This window comes from Budorcas taxicolor, chromosome 13, assembly GCF_023091745.1.
Source record: "Budorcas taxicolor isolate Tak-1 chromosome 13, Takin1.1, whole genome shotgun sequence".
Lineage (NCBI taxonomy): Eukaryota > Metazoa > Chordata > Mammalia > Artiodactyla > Bovidae > Budorcas > Budorcas taxicolor.
In genome coordinates, this window is record NC_068922.1 from 64,752,241 (window position 1) to 64,773,176 (window position 20,936).

General features: G+C 40.1%; 1 protein-coding gene across 7 annotated transcripts in view; it reads right to left on the reverse strand.

Annotated features, from left to right (window-relative positions):
• CPNE1 (copine 1) overlaps positions 1-20,936 on the reverse strand; it is a 38,935-nt gene that overhangs the window by 10,636 nt on the left and 7,363 nt on the right. The window contains exon 1 of one of the 7 annotated variants that reach the window (XM_052650496.1): positions 19,992-20,117. The exons of 5 other annotated variants lie outside the window; for them this stretch is intronic. Coding sequence is in view for 1 of the 2 variants with exons in the window: in XM_052650492.1 (XP_052506452.1) it covers positions 17,251-20,112 (2,862 nt within the window). In the remaining variant the exon portion in view is untranslated. Of the gene's footprint in view, positions 1-16,858; positions 20,135-20,936 lie in introns of those variants that run through there. One more of the 7 variants, XM_052650492.1, reaches the window with a different exon arrangement.

Genomic DNA, 20,936 nt, shown 5'->3' on the forward strand with positions numbered 1-20,936 from the left:
TCGGACACCACTGAGTGACTGTGTATGCACACAAGCACGCACAAACAAGGTCTTGAGAGATCTAGATCTGACTGGACCCCTCTTGCTCATTCCATTCTGGCCAGTCTGCTTGTCGTTCCACAGATATGCTTGTTTCTACCTCAACACCTAGAAGGTTCTTCCCTCGTATAATCCACAGGGCTTGCTGTTGCCTTACAATGTCTCTAGGTCTCTATTCAAAATCATCTTCTCTATTTTGAATGAAAAGGTTCTCCTTTTCTGGCCATTCTGAAATTTCAACTCTACTGATACGTCACACACTTATTTCCTACTGTTTTTCTCTTTAGTATTTATCCCTAATACACCGTATATATTTATATGCTTTGTCTTCCCCATTAGAATGTACACTCCATGAGGGAAGGGATATTTATCTGTTCTTTCCACTGCTCTATCTCAAGCACCTAGATAATATTTGTTGAATGAAATCTGAAAGGCCATCTCTAGCCCCTGCTCCCATCTCAGCCTGGTCTAAACTGGCTGTCAAACAGCACCAAAGCATCTCCAATTCATCCATCTCCTTTGCTAGAAACACTATCTTCTTGCATGGATCACCATGACGTCCATATAAACCCATTTTCCTAAGTCACCATAACAGTTATCCTCAGGCTCTTCACTAACGCTCTGTCCCCGCTGACCAATACACCTGCAGACCATCTGTGCCAAGAGTGCAGCCAAAGTCAGATCCCTCACCTAGCCTCATCTAGCATTCCAGGTTTCCCAGCACTATACATCAGGATACTGCTAGCCTCAACCTCCCCTAAATTGACCAAGTCAATCCCTCGCCCAACCCAACCCACAGTCAGTGCTATTCCCATCTTGGTGCCTCACGGTCTCCATCTCAAATGCTGTTATCAAGCAAAACTGGAATGATTTTTAAGAGTTCAATCTGCTTCATATACTGTCCTTCCATAGCATCTGAGCCTTTGCTTGAATGCATCCAATGATGGAAAACCCACCACTCTTATAATTCAATTATCAGAAAGTCCTGCTCCATCAAGTTCTATCCAAATCAACCCAAGTGAATTCTTACTTCTACACATTATTCCTATTTCTTCTTCAGTCTAAAATTCGACAAGAAAGCTTTATTTCATCTCCCTCTGAGAACCATCTAAAACTTGGAAGCAGTGAACCCCAAGCTAAAATCTGGAGAAATAGCCCTAGTTCTTTTGAATATTGCCACCAAATGTGGATTTTAGATTTCTGACCAGAAGTCACTGCTTTGCAGGTTCCCCTAGGACAGATCCAGAGAACCACACATACTCCCTAAGGGAATGGGACCATAACTTAACCCCAGGTCATAACTGGACCCCACACTTCTCACTTTACACATTGTCTCAGGCAGTGTTTGCACAGTACAGAGACAAGGAAGAATGCTCATTTCACTACTGCTTAACAGTGGAAAATGTGACACAGCTTAAAGGTCTATCAATTAGGTGGTGACTAAGTAAATTACGGTAATTAATCAATGGAATGCCGAGCAGCAAGTAAATAAACGATTAAGGCCGAAGTATATTGGTAGCATATGAAAAAATAAAGTTGCAAAAATGGTAAGAAAAGTTAACCCCATTTCAAACTTCAATTGTATGTGTATATACAACAGATTTAAATATATATGCAAAATAAATACAATCACATTAAACAATGGAAGACACGCCAAATAAATGCAACTTTTAGGTACACTTCAGAGGAAGGGAATAAAGGTGGTAATTTTACATACTCTTAGACACTTCTAAACAACCACCTAGGTGGCATAGTGGTAAAGAATCTGCCTGCCAATTCAGGAGACGCAGGTTCGATCCCTCCGTCAGGAAGACCCCCTGGAGAAGGAAATCACAACCCACTCCAGTATTCTTGCCTGGAGAATCCCATGGACAGAGGAGCCTGGAGGGCTACAGCCCATGGGTCACAAACAGTTGGACACAACTGAGCAACTCTCATGCACAGACACTTCTATACTATTTCAATATTTTAAACTATTTTGTATTTTTTAAAAGGACTCAACTTTTTCCCCCAATCCACTCCTCCAGGTCCTCCTGACAATATTCTAATCCCAAGCCTCTACACACTTCGCACATAACTTCAGACCTCTTTGTTTCCTGCCTCCTGTTTTTTCATCCTATCAGTGTCTTACCTAGTTGTCCTTGATGACACCTTCCTCAAAGTCTCTACGCTAACTAGAAGCCCTGTATATATCTGGTCACGGCCCTTAGGTTCAAAGCCTAATTCCCTAGCACAGCCACCTTGTGGCACAACTCTAGAGGACCAATCTATACAGAATTAAGTAACTGTGTAATATGATGATTTTGCATCTATAATGCAACCTTCAAAGCCTTTTCTGACTGTTCCACCTCCTGTCATTCCACCACCAACCCAACTAGTCATTGAAGGCTATTTCTTGATCCTCACACACATACACACAGCCACAACACACTTGCTGATACCTCTGACTTTCTTCCCTAGCAAATGCCTTGTTATCCATCGTTATGCTATGACATTATTCCTTTCTGAAGTCTTGCCCACCTTCCCCAGGTCGGATTTCTCTCTCCTGTGGATGACTGCAGCAGTTTCTTCAGCAGCTTTTCTGTATATACATGTGCACACATGCATGCATACACACACACACACACACATCAGCCAAACAGAAACCAGTTCATGCCATTTCTCTGCTTAAAACTCTGGAATGGCTTCCCAAAATGCTCAAAATAAAAAAATCCAAAGTTCTTACCACAGTCTACAAGGCCCTACAAGACCTGATCCTCACCTAATTCATCATCTTGTTATGTACCTTCCAGACAGGTTTCATTTCTGATCCACACACACTCAACATCCATCTCATTCCTCACTTCAGAGCCTCTGCACTATCTTCCCCCACGTGAAAGTGTTAGTCCCTCAGTTGTGTGTCCGACTCTTTGGGACCCCACTGACTCTAGCCCTCCAGGCTCCTCCATCCATGGGAGTTTCCAAGCAAGAATACTTCCCCCATATATACTCCAGAAAATAAATAAGCTATATCAGAGCAGGAACTATGTCTGGTTTGCCTCTATGTACAATACCTACAACAGTATCCATCCTATAGTAAGAACTCAGCAAATATTTAGTGACTTAATGGTGAAACCATTACATCAGAATTTTTACTTTTGTCTGTCTACCTTCATAACCTGGACTCCTTGGAGCTAGGGGTAGGTAGTATTTCTGTATCCTTAATACTAGTGCTTAGTTGGTACTCATAACCATTCACTGATTAAAAGGCACATTCACTGATTAAAAGCTTCTGCTCAACTCAAACTTTCAGGCCTTTTCCATTGGAACTAATGTCCAGCAGTAACACAGAAGTTTTACTCTTCTACAAACTAGGCTTTAAAATTTAAAGGCAGGACTCCTAGGACTCAGTGTTAAATGACAAGTCAATTTAAAAAATGGGTAAAAAAAATTTTGATCTGATACTTCACAAAGGAAAATATATGAACTGGAAATAATCAAAGGAAGAAGTCATTAATATCACTGGTTACCAGGGAAATAAAAATTAAAACCACAGGGAGATACTATTACCTATCCGTCACAATGGCTAAAAGTAAAAAAACTGACGCCAAATCTTGGTAAGGACGTGAGACCCTCACACAGTGTTAGCGAAGGTGTTAAAGGTACTGCTTTGATGGTCTGGGAGCTTATTAGAAAACCAAACACACACCTAGTCTAAGAGCACCCACGTCCTAGTCTTTCATCCAAAAGAAATAAAAACATTATGTCCACAAAAAGACTTGTACATGAATGTTCATGGTAACTTTATTCATAACAGCCAAAAATTTGAAACAGCCCAGGTATCCATCAGTATAAGAATGGATAAACAAACCATAGTATGTTTGTATATGTAATAGAAAGCTACTCAGCAAAAACAGAAACAAACTATTCATACCTGCAACATGAATGAATCAGAAGCATAAAATGCACTTACACTCTATCAAAGTTTTAGGACAGGCAAAAACTATCACAAAAAAAAATTCAGAATAGTGGTTGTTCTTCCCGTTCCCCAGGGGAAAAGCAGGTGTTAACTGTGAAGAGGCAGAAGAGAATTCTAGGGAGAATATAAGTTCTTTACCTAGATAGGAATGAGTCACAGGTGTATTTACCCTTTTCATCTAACGGTACATTGAAGTTATATTCATCTTATTATATGTAAATTTTATCAACCCCCTGTCCCAAAACCCATAAACTATATTCAACTCAAGGCATATTGAAATGTTTATGGGTGAAGTACGCTGATGCTTGCAACTTCTTTGAAATGCACCAAAAATTAAAATGATTTATGGAATGGATAGATGTAGTAAAATATGGGAAATTTTAAACCGTAGAATCTAAGCGGTGGGTATATGGAATTCACTATATAATTTTTTCAACTTTTCTATTTGTTCAAAGTTTTTGTAATAAAATGCTAGGGAGTGGGAGGAAAATGGAAGGGGACTTCCCTGGTGGTCCAGTGGTTAAGAATCTGCTTTCCAATGCAAGGGACACAGGTCTGATCCCTAGCTGGGGAACTAAGATCCGACATGCCATGGGGGAACGAAGCTTGTGCGCCACAACTACTGAGCCCGCATATCGCAATGAAAGGTCTGCATGATGAAACAAAGGTCCTGTGTGCTGCGACTGAGACCTGATACAATCAGAAGAAATTTCTTAAATAATAAAAAAAACGTTGAGGGAAAAACTTAAAATGGAAGACTACAGGTTTATTCCTGATGAAGACTGTGAAAAAAAAAGAGAGACTCTGAGTGAACTGTAAGAGCATTAGCAGCAATTAACTGTGGTGGTAAGATTATAGACAACAACTGGACCTGTGGCTTTTCCCCTCTGTAACTTCTTAAAGATCCCAGAAAAAGATTCTTTTGAGCTGAGTCAAACACATGGGGGTAAGGAGCTTCCTCTTGTACCAGGCCTCAATTTCTGGTCGGCTAGAGTCTTCTATTTTAGTCTGTTACCAAAACCACCGTCTTCACAGCTGGCCCTATTCTTGTTTCTTCTCTGCCCAGACTAAAACCACAGTCGGAATGCTGTGGGCCCGTATCTGTCTCAGAAGCATACAGGGCTGGATTTCATTCTGAGAGGTCAGAGCTTCCTGGATAACTACAGTTTTTTTCACAAATCTGATTTTTACTTTCTCATAGTGCTTCTTATAAGCAAATTTTTATAATGTGCAGTTTTCCATCCTTTGAGTCATATTCCTTTTAAACTTTCCAATGCATGGGTTTATTCTCCCAAATCCAGGTTATCTCCTTTAAATTTCATCTCCAAACCTGCCCATTTGGAAATCTTCTACAGTTAAAACTAGTCCATGTCACTCTTCCATCTCATATCCCTTTAACAGCCATACACTTTACACCAGTCTCATTTACTTTTCATCTACTGTCATTAATCTCATAGGGTTTTCGGTATCCTTTATAGAGACTGGAATTTTACAAAACTTTATTAAATATAACATTTAAGTGAGTCAATAAAAGAATCTCAAGAATTTTTTCATTTATTTTTGCAAGAGATCTGGCTAATATTCGTCACATTTTTTGTGTACTTGCTTCTCAATCAGCACATCTTGCCTGGATGTCTGTAATCATCTTCTAACTGGTCTCCCCATTTCCACTCTTGGTCCCTTCCCATCTGTTTCCCATGCTGAAGTCAGAAATTTTCCCTGACTCCAACCAACAAAACCCAGCTTCTCACAAACGTATCAAAATGTGTAACTTCCTTGCATACTATCTATTACCCCTACCAAATTACAAATTCAACAGGGGATGGACCAGATTTGTCTTATTTCCATTCCAGTGACTCACACATAGCAGGTGCTTTATAAATAACTGCTAAGTTAATGCTAAAAGAAAGGAGTGATAACTTGAGGATCCTCAGAAATAACCCAAATAAAGGCCTGGCCTGATGCAAAAGCCATCAAGGGAGAAGTGAGCAGTCTAGGAACATCCAATACAAAAGACTAGCTTGTTCTCTCTCTGTGCACCCACAATTCACATCTTTCCACCTGGGGAATTGCAAATGGAAACAACTGAGTTTTCAGCAACAACTTTTTCTGCTTTTGCTTTCCACCACTTGGGAGTCTCATTCCTTTCATTTGCCCCTGGTAGATCGCTTTCCTCTGCTTACCCCATCACCAGCCAAACTTAGAGCTTCCCATGCCTCATACCCTGACAGGATACTTTTCCCACTGTTCCTTAAAGAAACTATACTCTCATTTTTATAACTTAAAATTCACAACATGTTAGAAATAAAAAGGAACTAAGTGATCATCTGATTCTCAATTCAAGACGAAGAGGAAAGGTGTGATTTGGCTAGAGACATACACGGGTTAAGTAAAATGAGGACTAGAACTCAAATATGCTGACTCCCACCTAGTCCCAAGACTTTGGGCTGTAGTCATACCCTTCTACACTGAGAGAACCTTCCTTCTTCTATTAATAGCAATATGATACAGTGGGCAAGAGTATGAGTTCTGCAGTGAAGTGACCAGGTTCCAAGTACTGGCTTTACTCCTTTCTAGCCACAATGAGATACTACTACACACCCACCAAAATGTCTCACCTATGCAATTTGGGCAGAATTCTTTTTTACTAAGTCTTAGGTTCCTCATGTGTAAAGTGGAAGGTATTATCTATTTCTAAAAAAAAAATCATAAATAATGTATGCAAGATGCTTAGTACAGACTCAGATACTATTATTACCAATAAACATTAGCTGTTACTATTATCCTTCAAGTCTAGCTCTCAAATGTCCCCTTGTCATCTTTCCAGCACTCAACTTCTCACTCTGGACTACTATACTCGATCCACACCACAACTGTACCCTGTCAGTGCTTCCAGCTCCTGGCCTGTCAATGAAATAACAAGTTTCTTTAGAAGACACTGTGCTTCAGTATCTATGTCACAGGGCACAGACCTGAGCACACAATGGGAATTCAAAACACCTGAGGGAGGCTTGCAGTAGTGTGCTGGGGCAGGGTTGAATAGTTTACAAGAGAGGACTGAGAACAAATTTTGTAAGTAGGTGGCCTCGTTAAAAGTTTGAACCACAGAAACCGGGCAAACGCTAAAAATCAGGGCTTCCCTTCCCCTTCGAGCCAGTTAACTAGCATTCGACTGTTGATAGGGAATCTGTCTGCCACTGTCTGCCAACAGGGAGCAACTCACTCTGTATTTTCTTTGGCTTCCCCTACCCCTACCTTGTGAGATTTTAACTTGGCTCTTCATAAACCAAGAACAGATCTTTCCTCCTGGATCCAGATGGATTCAATTCAGGGCCAATCGAGCTGAAACTCATCAGTCCTTCACACTCAGGAGTTATTACACTGCCTTCCTCCATTCCCAAAAGTCTAACAAGGCAAGGCACCAGCCTTCGACCCTATTTCCAGGCTGTGAGGAAGAAAAGAGCACCCATCTGTATGGCAGGATCACTCATTCACAAACCAGAGCCATGCTCTCACTCCTGTTGCCTACCTTGGCACGCTGCAGCAGCTCACATGCTGGATCAAATCTTGAAAACCCATCAGGAAGGTCTCCATAAGCTCCCAATGGGGAGAAGACCACTCATGGAATACTCTCTTCTCATAAGATTGAAAAGACAAATTACACCCACCGCCAGCACTCTTCCTTTCCCTCTCTGCGTCAAGGGACATGAAGGAGGACAAGTATTTCTACCCCTGCCTCTCCCTGTAACTCAGGATTCTCCAAATTTAAATCAGTAGCCTAAGGGACAGTCCTCTTGGGTCACAAGCTGAACCAAATAGGCAAATCCTTACTACAAAATTCTTTATTCATTTAATGGCTACTAAAATTGTGTTTCTAAACTAAAATCATAAATAATTTGGTTTAGATCCATGTATTAAGAAGTCTGGTTGTCATGCAGTACTTGGCAATACTAAAAAGCTTAAAGATATGCATGTTTACATAAAAGGTGAAAAGTGGGAAAATATGGTATAGTAAATGGTCACAGGGTTTCTCATCCTGCTATACTTCTGTGGTCAAAAAAGTCTGAAAGCCACTGATCCAACACCAACGTCCCAAAAAGACTTGTCCAAATATGGGCAAATCCAACCATTTGTGTCCAACTCTCCAAAGGGAATCTAGCTTAAGGAGAGAGTATGGGGAAGGAATCAAACCAAGGAACACACAGCATTCAAAGCAAGATAAGACTGTATCAGAGTGGAAGGTTTTCCTCATGACTTTGAGCTTAAACAAAGCCTCCACCTTCTAACTTCAAAACGAGCAATTGGAGTACGGGGACAAGGCTGGAGCCCCTTCCCCAGCTGGCTCAGGATCCATGAGAAGAGTGATGCCAACGGCCGCTCGTACCTCCCTGCACCCCAACCTCCGAAGGTCAAGGAGAGGCAGGAAACAGCTAAGGAAAGGAGGGGCTCTGCCTCAAGTCATACAGACAGATGATCCTTTAATTCTTTCCTTTATGAAAGAGACTTTGGGCAAGTTATTTTGCTTCTCTTTGCCTGGATTTCTCCATCTGTAAAGTGGGGATAATGATATCAACTTTACAGGATCGTTGTGAGACTTAAACGGGATCCACTGTGGAAAGTGCCCTACATGTGTTGATTGCTCCTCTGTTCAGTGCTCATAAATGGTTCCTTTTACTGTTTCGTTACCTACTTGGTGGTTGACACCGGGGGAATACCTCTGGTCTACCTGCTCCAGAGAACTTAACTGGCAGGAAAGGAACAGCCTCTAAAAAAGGGAAACGAAGACCCTTTCCTCTAATGAAATCTTCAAGCTTAAATGTGAAAATGCTATCACTCAGGAAAAGCCATAAAGCGATAGCCAGACCAATATTTTTAGTTCCACTGGTGTTTCATTCAAGGTTCAAATTAACTACAGATTTCCAGAAAGAAATGAAATGGCTGGGTTCACAGAAGTTTAAAATCAGATATAATGAGATTATCTAACTTAATCCCATTTGTTAATTAATCCTATTAATCCCACTGAAGACAGAGAAAGGAAATGATTAGTTCTGGGACACACAGTAACTTGGGTGAACCACAACTTGATTCCCTGAGGATGTGCTTTCCAACCATTAACCAACATCCCACACTTTGTAATCCAATTCAATCCGAAACCCACTTGGCCACTAAAAGAGCAGTGGGCTCATGTGGCCTCGTCTCACGATCTACACTAACTTCGCACACAGATCGAAAATAATTCTGCATCCACCACACATTTTCTTTCGCTATTTGTCTGCCAAGGCAGGGATGGAGACACTGTGGTACTCCATATTACATGTTTTCAAAGGAGTAAACTTTAAATAACAAGCATGAATATAGCACATAAAGTAGAATTTGCTTCAGAAAATGAATTATACCAAAAATTTCAAAGAACACCAACTGGGCAGTCACCTCTGCCTTCAACCTGCCCTGCTGGAATCTACATATTAATCCATGTTCTTTAAATGAGACATCTGCCTCTATTGCCTGCAGTATATCTGAGACAACAGTACTAGACCACCTTCCTCAGCATCTCCAGGACAAGGACATCAACAAGACCTCGTGCGTCTCCAGTGTGCAATGTGACCAATGGCACAAAAGGAGCTTAGTTAATGAACAAAAGCAGCAGAACCAGAGCCTTTGGAAGAGTCCTACCTACGGTTGATAATGTAAGCCCCCTCACTGGAATAAATTTACAAGGCATACATAGGAGAACTTTAGATGGGTGGATCTTCAGAATTTCTGTTAGGGAAGTTGAGATGTTAAAATGAGGATTTCAAAAATGAAAACACTACATTACAGACACACGTGGATGTGCCCACTTGCCATTGTGGATGGGGTGTGGGTGGAGGGAGATTCTAGCTCTGGGGAGGCTGCTGGTTGCAGCATCAGGGATTTTACAATATAAAACTGTCACCTAGTTAACCTCCAGTGCAACCCATAAGAAAGGTAACCGAGGCAAGTTCTCAAAAACAAGCCTGCTAACACAACAGGGGGGGTAAAAGTTAGCAGGAATGCAACAACATTTGAACACCCAAAAGTGAAGAAACAGTTGAAAGAGGCAGCAGAACTAAGAGAGAAATGACAGGGAATAACTTTTTTTATATTGTAAATCTGGGCTGTCCAAAAGGGTAGTTTTGAACCACATATGGCTATTCACCACCTAAAATATGCTTAGTTCAAGTCATAACGTGCTATAAAATACCCACTCAATCTTGAAATCTTAGTACTAAAAAAGGAATGTAAAATAGTTCAATAATCCTGTATTGAGTATATTTAAAGAAACTGTAACATTTAAGATCTACTGGGGTAAATTATATCCTTAATTCACTTGTTTCAACCTTTTAAATCTGGCTACTGGAAAATTTTAAATGACAGATTCTTTTTTCTATTGGACAGTGCTGCCCAAGATCTCTACACTTGTGCTGCTCAGTACAGTAGCCACTAGTCACATATAATTCAATTACTGCGTTAGTGCAGATGAGAACACTTCCACTGCAGAAAATTCTATTGGACAGTGCTGCTTAAGAACAAGAACTAAAAGGTAGACATTTTACACAGAAAAGCTAAGACTGTTTCAAAATGTATCTAAGCCCAGAAAGGAATGCATAATCACTATGCATGTAAGTGGTTAAGCTGATGGAGAAATTCACAATTCTGAAGTGTTTATGAATGTCTTCTTAGACTGGTTGTTTATAAAAAGTATAATCTGGCAGCTACTCAACACTGTTAAAAAGGGAAAAGGTTCTGGCCCTCTGCTAGGTCAATACATCCCTAGAACCAACCCTTGCCTTGTTTGCCTGCCCTGCAGACCATTCAGCTCAGTCATACCACTTAGGCTGCTGGAACCTCAAGCTATGCTGTTATGGGACAACTTAAAAGCTCTCAAGACAGGCAGAATTTTAGATACTGCCACTGTGTTGGCCTCACACAATCATTTCATTCTACTAAACTAACAAATATTGTGTCCCCAAGAACCCTAGTTAAGAGATCACACGTAAGGCTTCCGTTACACTTGTTTCTGTCCCACCATTTAGCAACCGGTTAGGAATCCCAACTGGTTAGGAATCCCTTTATCTACTGAAAATTCCAGTGGGTCATGAGTATATACCTTGTATATATACAACTGAGCACTTGTATCATTTAAAACTTAAGTCTTAAGACTTTTTTTTTAAAGTCATTTAAGTCTTTTTTTAAGGCACTGAAGAACAGGTTATCTTTTATACTCCCTTTTCCAACACAATGTGTAAGTACTAGATGCACTGCTCAAAACACTTACTTAGCATGAGTTATATGGCTAGGCTGTATATCCATGTGAAATTGTCGGTAACAGACGTTTCCAGTTCCAACTTGCCAATTCAGTGGTCACAGAAGCAAAGGTGATTAGGATTATTTACTTCAGTAAGAGTAATGCAACTAATGCAAGTCTTTCTACCACCTAAGCCAGATTTATAGCAGAGGGATCCTCCTGGGCCCACACCACAGAAAGGAGTTATATATAAAGGATGTGACATTTTTTTGTATTGCAACCCAACCCATAGGGAAGTGCGGAACAAAAGACAAAAGAGGAAATTAGCAATACCACCTGTTAGTATGGTTTAAGACCCCCCCCCCCCCCAAGCAGCTGAGCTTCCTTACCCTTAAGACTTTCCCACTCTGCAAGGGCTAACAAGTGACTTCTTGTACAATGTAGTGGTTACATTTGATGTGTAGCACAAATGCATAAATGACAAATCTTATCAAGAGCTGTTGGTGAACTCACACTCACTCCAACTCAATTAAGTTAGGGTTACAGAGAGAGTGGTGAGGGGGCTTCAGTCAAAGTAAAATTTAACAGTGCTGGTTACTAGGCAAGCTTACTGTATAAGCATGTAAAAGGGGAAATTTGACAGCATCAAAATAGGGAATCAACACCAAGGACCAGTCTGATACTGGAATACTGGGATGTGTTATGATTACTTAACATCTTTGATTGTCCACATTGAATTATGTTCTCTGCCTGGTCATGGCTCTATTTTCCCCAAACAGGCACCACCTCCTTCACTTGACATGAAATGGCAAGCCATCGGTTGACTAGGAAAACTGATGATAAACTATTAAGTCACTAAAATCAGAGTCCAGATGTCTGGAGCAGCTAGAGGGCCAACTCCAATGTTCTGATGTGCTATTTACCCACTTCTCTACAGCTGGTGTTTGCTTAGTCTCTATGACCTAATGGTCAATATTTTTGCTAGGGAGAGGTTCCTGGGGCTCTCAACAGAATTCATGGAATATGGTTAATGAGCACTACTTTCCTTTCTGTAGGTTTTAAGAGTGCTGCCCTTCGGTTGCTGGGGCTGGAATGTTTGCCCCAGGAGGCTTTTTGCCCCTTCAGTAGGAGAACAGTATGTAGAAAAGCAGTGCCTTGGTTGCTAGTTGCTAGTTATGGTGATGCAGAAAAGGAGCCACATGCTTGTCAGATCCCCTGGCACAAAATAGCTAAGGCACCGAGAACAAATCCAAGAACAGCACAGTGAAGAATTAAGATTTACACAAGCAGGCACCAACAAGAGATGAGCCCACTTATTGGCTGAACAGAAGAGTTTCCCCAAAGTCACCACAGCATCAGAGGACTGTGCCACCACCAGAGTACACTCTTCCAAGAACATTTTAAAATAAGTTGTTATCTACCAGATTCCATGCTAAAAAGAAGTGGGATATCAAGCAATTTTTTTAATTAAAAAGAATAGCCATTAAGTTTGGAATCTACCATATCCCATAAAAACTCCACTTTTGGGGGTAAGGAGAATGGTGGAAATGCATATAATTGACAGTTACTTGCTGTAAAACAATGGAAGGCAGACAACCATGAGTTATAGAAATTGAGTGATCTCTCCTGAACAAGAAAAAGAGACACACAGTCTACCCTTTTAAGATGGTAAAGGCCATTCTGGATATTTCTGGATATTCCAAACAGCTGATTTCATTCTGTAATTTTTCAAATGCTTAGTCAAACTGTCACAATTTTTAAAACAGCTCAGCAACTATCTGGAATTTATTACATCCAGTCTAAAACTTTCCCAAACAAGCTGGGGAGTCAAACTCAAATTCAGGCTAAAACTTTCAAGATAAAGAAAAAAGTTATAAACATTTTTCAAGTTTTGGTTAAAAGGAACAGCCCGCTAATTTCTCTGCAACTCCAATTCAGCTTTTTGTTTTTTTAAAGAGACTCTATGGAGTTTATGGAAACTTTTTATTTGCTATTTTTTTTCCAGTAGAAGTTGAACAAACGTGGAAAGGACAAAATCAGAGCATCAGTGTCAGAAACCAGCAATACTTTTGATTTCTAGCCCCACTTCCCCACTTCAAATACCTAACATACTCATGCAAAAACAAAGAAGGAAAACAAAGTTTTAAAGATATGTGCAAGTGACAATATATTCTGAATATTTCTTTTCCCATTTCCTAACCATTAAAAAAAAAAAATTCACAGCCCCCTTTAAGACTCCTTTCATGAAAAGGAGCATCTGGTTTCCAGTTCTTTCTCAGTCCACATTAACAAAGTGGCTTGCTAGCAAAACAAACATAGTCTTTAAAAGTGGATACCACAGATTTGACCTAGAATCAAGATTCCTCCCTGCAGTTCCAGGTATCCTCTTCTTTCCATACTTCAGCATTAGCAGACAAGGATAAGCAACAATCGTTACCTCCAAGATCACCAAAGCCATGTTTCCAAAGGCACAAAATATTTTCGAGTTTTTAAAAGACCCAAAAATATCTAATGGTATAGCTCAATAGAGTACATCTGTGCAGTTAAAGCATTAAAAGCATCAGCCTGTTTTATTTTGTGACAAGTTTATTGAACAATATTCAAGACTTCATCTATAAAAACAAAAATCTCTGCTGAATGAAGCCCAGGCAGTATTTTGCTGGCAATGTTGTGGCCACATTGGCAATAAGTCATTTTATTGTGTCTGCTTTCTAAAGTCTGGACTACTATAGAACTGCCAGTAGAACAATTTAAATGTTTGCCAGAGTAGGAAATAATTTTTTCAAGTAATCACTGCCAGAATTTCTTCCAGAAAATTTAACTAGCAGCAATTTTACATTTTCTTTACTCATTTTTAAAGTGTTCTTCAACTGATTAGTGGATTCATTTCTAAACACTTGACCCACACCTGTACACAATGAAAGAACCCAATAAAAGGGACTCAGCTTGATTAGGGCTTTCATGCATCCTTATTTTCATCCAAGGTATTTCCATCCAAAATGTATGTCTGTTTACTTCCATACACAGCCCTATATTTTCATCCTGTGGGTTAAGACTGACTTAATTACACTGAATATTACTCTCTGAAATTCCGAATAAAGTTTCCTAATGGAATTTCCACTATCAATGCTTTGACAACTTGAAGCACAAAACTAGAAACTTATCACTTAATAGTGTTGTGTTAAAAAAAAAAGCCACTAATAATTCTACATCCAAACTATAGTGCAAACACAGAACACACCTCCGAATGTTGCTTATGAACTAAATGTTTCACTGAAGTTCAAGAAAAGTTTACAAGTTTGCTTATTTATAAAATACATTTTATAGATTTCACTAACCCTTGAAACTAAAAAAACAAAACAAAAAAATGGAGGGGGGATCCACTAAACCTAAAAGTTTCTCTTCTATTAATGTCAGAGTCACCAAAAACAGGCAATAAAATTTACACAGAAGATTGAAAATATCATGATAGTGTTAACAAACGCACAAAACTTTGAGCAAAGCTTTACAAATCCTTCGTACCATACAAGCAAATGAGAAAATAATGTAAATTTTCATCCCAAACCTTATTCTTAGGAGAAGATTTGCAGGAAGAGAGGTATGAATAGTTTCACAGAACATATTTTCAAGAATTTTTTAAAAACTCAAACTCCAATCAGAACTAGATGAACAGTATGCTTAGCAGTTAGCACTATGTTAATAAGTCTCAGATACACAAAAATCAAGTTCCAGAGGGCAAAGTATTTAATTACATTTCACAACAAGAGAAGCACTGTTGTGATTGACCAAATATGAAACACAATTCTCTCCAATTTCTACACAAACCACTATTTTTTAAATTTATTTAATTTGGTGAACAATGAAATCAAGTTTTCCTTTTTTTTAGCATTTATCTAAAATGTAGGAATAACAAAGTAGTTGCAATAAAGTATATGAAATATTTAATAAGAATTTACGAACACATAACCAAAATAAATTGTGAAAAATAAAAAGACTTTCATCTTCAAAACAACCCATTTTTCTAAAATGAAAATAGCTTTCCAATTGGGAAAATAATCTGCAGTTGAAATAAGATTCCCAAGCAGTGCTGAAGTTTTTTGCACTCTGTCTTTGGAATGAGAATGATTACTTAACAGAAAACTTAAATTGAACAGCATATACAAACATATTGCTTTTTTAGTTGAGGAGGCAATTATCTAGTGATCTGTCAAAGCAAATTTGTATTCGTGAATTACCAAAAGACCCACAACACAGCCATTTCGTCTTTGAAAGTCTAAATAATCCTTTCCCTAAACAAAAAATCCTGTACTGTCAATCCTCTAAGATTGTAGTGATGAAAAGGCTTTCCAAATCTTATCACACAAATGAAACTGTTGCCACTCTTAACTCTAAATTACAAGAGACGCTGTATTTAAGCGTTCTGCTGAATTGCAACACCAAAAAGGCACTATTTTTCTTAAATAGAAAATACTTCTTTTAAAAGGCTGACCCCTTTATAAGTACATTGATTTGTAGGAAATGTTGGGGATGTTTCAAACCAAGACAGAGGCCCATGTAAAAGACAAAATTGTTTTTCATGATATCTCACCAATCTCCCATTCCGTTTATAATATGTGACACGTCTTTAGAGCATTTTAAGAAAAGTAACCATAAGTAGAGCCTTTTGCGGCAGTGAGTAGGACGTTGTAAGGCAAATGTTTTCATGACAAGGACACTCACCAACCAGAACCCATGTGGTCCTCCTGCCTTAGCGTCCTGAATGCCAAAGTATGAAAGGGCAAGGAGTCTCAATTCTCTCCCCTCTAGCAGCGGCACTTGTACTCTTTAGAATTTTTGTAAACAGGCTCCTGATCAAACAACTAGACCAAAAAGCCTCCAAGTAACAGGATTAAGTACGTATCAATCTATGGGCTAGTTTATGGATCTTTTCCTATCACACTATTAATCGTTAACAAAACTAACAATTTCAACTTTAAAAACCTATATATAACGATGCTTTCTTATGAATGGACCCTTTTTTATTTACTTTTACAAGTCATTTCACATAAATTTGGAACAGAAGGAAATTGCCAGAACGTTAGAGTCCATCTTGGGCAGGATTTCAACTTAGGCATCTTAAACAATGATTATTGAAAGTGGTTTCTGGTTTTTTATGCCGTCCAAACAACAGGCACGATTTTTAAACTGACTAAACTACTACTCGGCGGTCAAACCAAAAAGGCTCTGGTAGGTAGAGGACTCCGTGTTTTACTTTTGTGGCAAATGTCTTATTCCACACAGTTTTAAGTGTGACAATAGAAATTAAAAGTTCAACGTTATAGCAGAAACCAAGTGTGGAGTTTCATAATAGAAAAACAACAACAAAGCAATTCTGCTCATTTACAAATGAGTCAATTAGGCAAACAAAGCAGCAACTTCAGAAGCAGGACTGTCTATACAGCAAGAACCCTCAAGAAGCAATAAAGGTACATACAGTGAATCTGTATACAGAGATTTTATTCAATTTTAAAAGAAAACGAGAACTTTAGACAATGCTTTGACCCTATAACAAAGCAAATCTGTCCAGCTTTGAACCAAATTCCAAGAGTAGCCAGCTTCTATTTTTCAGCAGCTGGCAAGAGCACCCTTAATGAGCTCTAATGACATTTCTATCTTCTTCATCCATATGGTATAAAACAAAAACCAATCTAGACTCCTTGATAAGCTTTATGTGGTCATTTGAGTTTTACAAATGGTTTGTCTAATGGTATGCCAAAATCATTTTTGTGTTCTCTCAAGACAGCTTTACTATAACATACAGCAATGTTTATCTCGGTAGTGAGTCATCTGTAAACAGTCAACCAACACTCTATGTTATGGAAACCAATCTATATGCAATTGAAACAATCCACAGGTTCTAACCTGGAAACACTAGGAAAACAATCTGAATGCATTAATCACAGCACTATGAAGACTATATCTACCCTAGGAAGAATGATGTGAACAGCTACCCTAATACAAGTTTTACTTTCCTAGAACCAATAGGTCTGTCATTTAAGTCAATGACAGCAGCTGTGGCTTCATCCCGAGATTCGAAAGCCACCATAGCTTCACCGGTGGGCATACCTTTTTCATTGTACTTTAAACACACTGAGCCTGGGATCACTTGATAACCGTAAAAGAAATCTAAAATCTCATCAATAGACACAGTGAAGGGCATGTTCTGTACTTTAATTATTGTTGGTCCTGGTTTTCCAGAACTAGATCCAAAGCCAGGAGGACCACCAATGTGGATTGGGCCAGGGCCAGGGCCAGGGCCAGGACCAAAGGCTGGAGGCCCACTCAAATGCCCAAGGGCATTTCCAAGGCCAGGGGGCCCACTTCCAAAGCCAGGGGGACCACCTAAGCTACCAGGGCCATTTCCAAAATTTTGAGGGCCCCCTCCAAATCCTGGTCCACTTAAATTATTTGGTCCACCTCCAAAACCTGGAACATCCAGTCCTAGACCAGGCAAACCACTATTTCCAACTGAAGGCATTCCAGGCCTAGCATCACCAAAGGCCCCTCCTAATCCTGGAGGAGGGAGTGGTGGTCCAAAGGCATTTGACCCACCAAAATTACCAGGAAAGTTAAATGGAGGCCCACTGTTGGCCTCCTTAGATCCTACAGCCAAGAAGGCATGCTCTTCACCTCCTGCACTAGGCATTCCTGCACCGGGCATTCCCACACCAGGCATTCCCGCAGCAGGCATTCCTGCACTGGGAATTCCTGCATTGGGCATTCCTGCAGCAGGCATTCCTGCATTGGGCATTCCCGCAGCAGGCATTCCTGCATTGGGCATTCCCGCATTAGGCAGTCCCGCACTGGGCATTCCTGAACTGGGCAATCCTGCATTGGGCATTCCCACATTGGGAATTCCTGGAACTGCAGGATTACCTGGCGCAGACATCTTTAACCCCTTTTTTCCTTGGGCAGGAGGATTTTTCTCAATCTCTCTCATATCTTCTAAAGTAACTACATGAACAAAAGCTTCTCTCCCATTAAGTTTTTTACGGTGTAAGCGTTCAGACTTACGTGCATCATCTTCATTTTTAAACTGAACCAATGCCTGTCCTAGACCTTGCCCATTGTTATCAACAAGAACATGTACAGCATTTTCATCCACTGGAATTCCTTCTAGGAACTGAAGAACATCCATCTTGGTAATGCTGAAGGGAATATTTGTTATATGGGCACAGACTTTGGCAGAGGTGACATCCCCCTCCGGATTTAAGATCATTTCCCTCTGGTCATAGCTGAAGTTCTGCAGTCTTTTTCGAATCATATCTATCTTTTCTAGCATACCTTTCTTGGTAATTGGATGAACTTGAATAAAGCGATTACCCATGTATTGTTTATGACGACACAGAGCAGCCTTATAGTCAGCCTCATTCCTGAACTCTACGAAGCCTTCACCCGTTGCTTTCCCATTGGGTCCATAAGCAATGTAAATACTATCTTCCACAATATCCAACTTTTTAAAAAAATCAATGACATGTTTGTTTTCTGCTTCAAATGGCAGCCCTTTCAAGTAAACACAAAAACCAGCCTCATGCGGTGATCTTGACCTTGACCTTTTCTGCCCACTGGGCGATTTTGACCTGGGAAGTGGCTGAGGAGGGGGATGGGTTTGTCCAGAAGGTCCTATACTTTGCTTAAAAGTGATATGGCCTCCAGCAGCTACCCACTGTCTCTCTGTGGCAGGACTAACTTCCACATAGCGTTGAATCATCAGCATTCTGTTTCTTTTCAAAGCTTCAAATGTATCTTGAGGGGAGAGAAACTTAACCAATCCATTCCCATTATTTCGACCTACATGATCTTTCAACAAATGCACCGCATCAACACGGAGCCCATGGAAAAAATCTCGGACATCATTTTCCATTGCAGAAAAGGGCATTCCATGCACACTGACATACAGATCATCAGGGTTGATGGGAAGTGGTTTCACACTGCTTTGCGAGTTCATCTGGACAGGGTTAACAGGATTCAATGGACCCAGAAACACAGGGTTCAGGTTATTATTCAGATTCACAGGTGCTCCAGAGCCATTCATTCCAGCAGGCAGAGGTGCCACAGGTGGCGGGTTCAAAGGTGGCATGCCTGACATGGGTGGCAGTGGGGTCATGGGTGGCACAGAAGGGACTGGGGGAATTGGGGGCACAGGAGGCACAGGAGGCATTGTAGGTACCGGAGGAGGAACTGGTATTGGGGGAATAGACGGCATTGGCGGCAAAGATGGCATCGCTGGGATTGGAGGAATTGGTGGAGGGGGGACTGTGTTCATCGGAGAGGCTGTGCTCGGAACAGTTGAGCTAAACGTTGGGCTCCCAAAGGAAGCCCCCATATTTGGAGGAGCCGTTCCTACGCTGGCTGTGGAAAATGTCTGTATGTTTTTGCTGCTTTCATGAACAGAAGTGGTGGCAGTAACTACACTGGGTGAAGGATTATTAAAGTTGGGTACTGTTGTAGGCAAGTTCACCCTGCCACTCATTCCTGAGCTAGGTGGCGGTCCTGATCTACTAGCATTTGCCGGTGGTATATCTAGGTTGGCGGTTTCAAAACGCCTACGACTCAGTTCAATCATATTCTGCATTTCCGTTTTACTACTCAACAACAGTGTTACTTTTGACCCTTTAATTGTACCACCTGTGCGCATCATACCAAGCCTTGCATCTTCATCAGTGGCAAAAACGATGAAAGCCTCACCCAGTTCACCCCCTACAATATGCACGCCCCCATCAGGAATGGTCAATCCAGAGAAGAAGTGGCGAATGTCCATGGTCCCCGCCACAATTGGGAGACCTTGCAAACGGATGACCACAGCCATGCTGCGCTGAAACCACACACACCTGCAGATGAGAAAAGGCAACGGCCAGGTCAGACTCCTGTTTATCACACCAAGTTTTCAGCTATAAGAATGACCATCTACCGTATTAGGCCCTCAAGTAGTCCCTCAAACTATCACAAGCAATGTCATTTTTTAAAATGTGGATATTCTAAAAACTGGGTACTATATGCCATTTACAATGTAAAACCCAATTTCAACATCCAAAAGACATTAATTCTGAAAACAATTAAAAGTTCAGGACTCAAAAGTTTCAGGGAAACAATTAGAAGTTCAAGACTCAAAAGTTTCAGGGGAAAAAACCACCATAGGACAATAAAATTACCAATTATATCATCATTCTGGCCACTAATTATTCAGGAAGATTTAAAAGAAATGTGTATATCAAATCAGGAAACAAAGTTTATCTACAGGGGAAAAGATACAAAGAATGTATCAAAGGTAACAGTTAAAACTGGCTCAGAATCTTCCTTATAAACCTAATAACTTTGTAGAACTATTGTAAAATTATTCTATATGGCTTGATCTCATAACAATGAATTTCAAATAATAACACTAAAGCAGATTCAAGTCTCAAATAAGTGATTCCATATTTCACCCTAGGATGAAACAATTTACTAAAGAAATATTTTTATAAAAAAAAAGATACATGGGATTATGCATTACATACAAGGTTAACACATACTAAGTATCCCAAAGAAATACTGAACAAAATAGCCAAAATGTTAGATATTTGAAGTCATCACTCCAAAAAGTAGAACCTGGTTACAGCGCCATTCAACATGGCTGTTCCAATTAAAACTCAG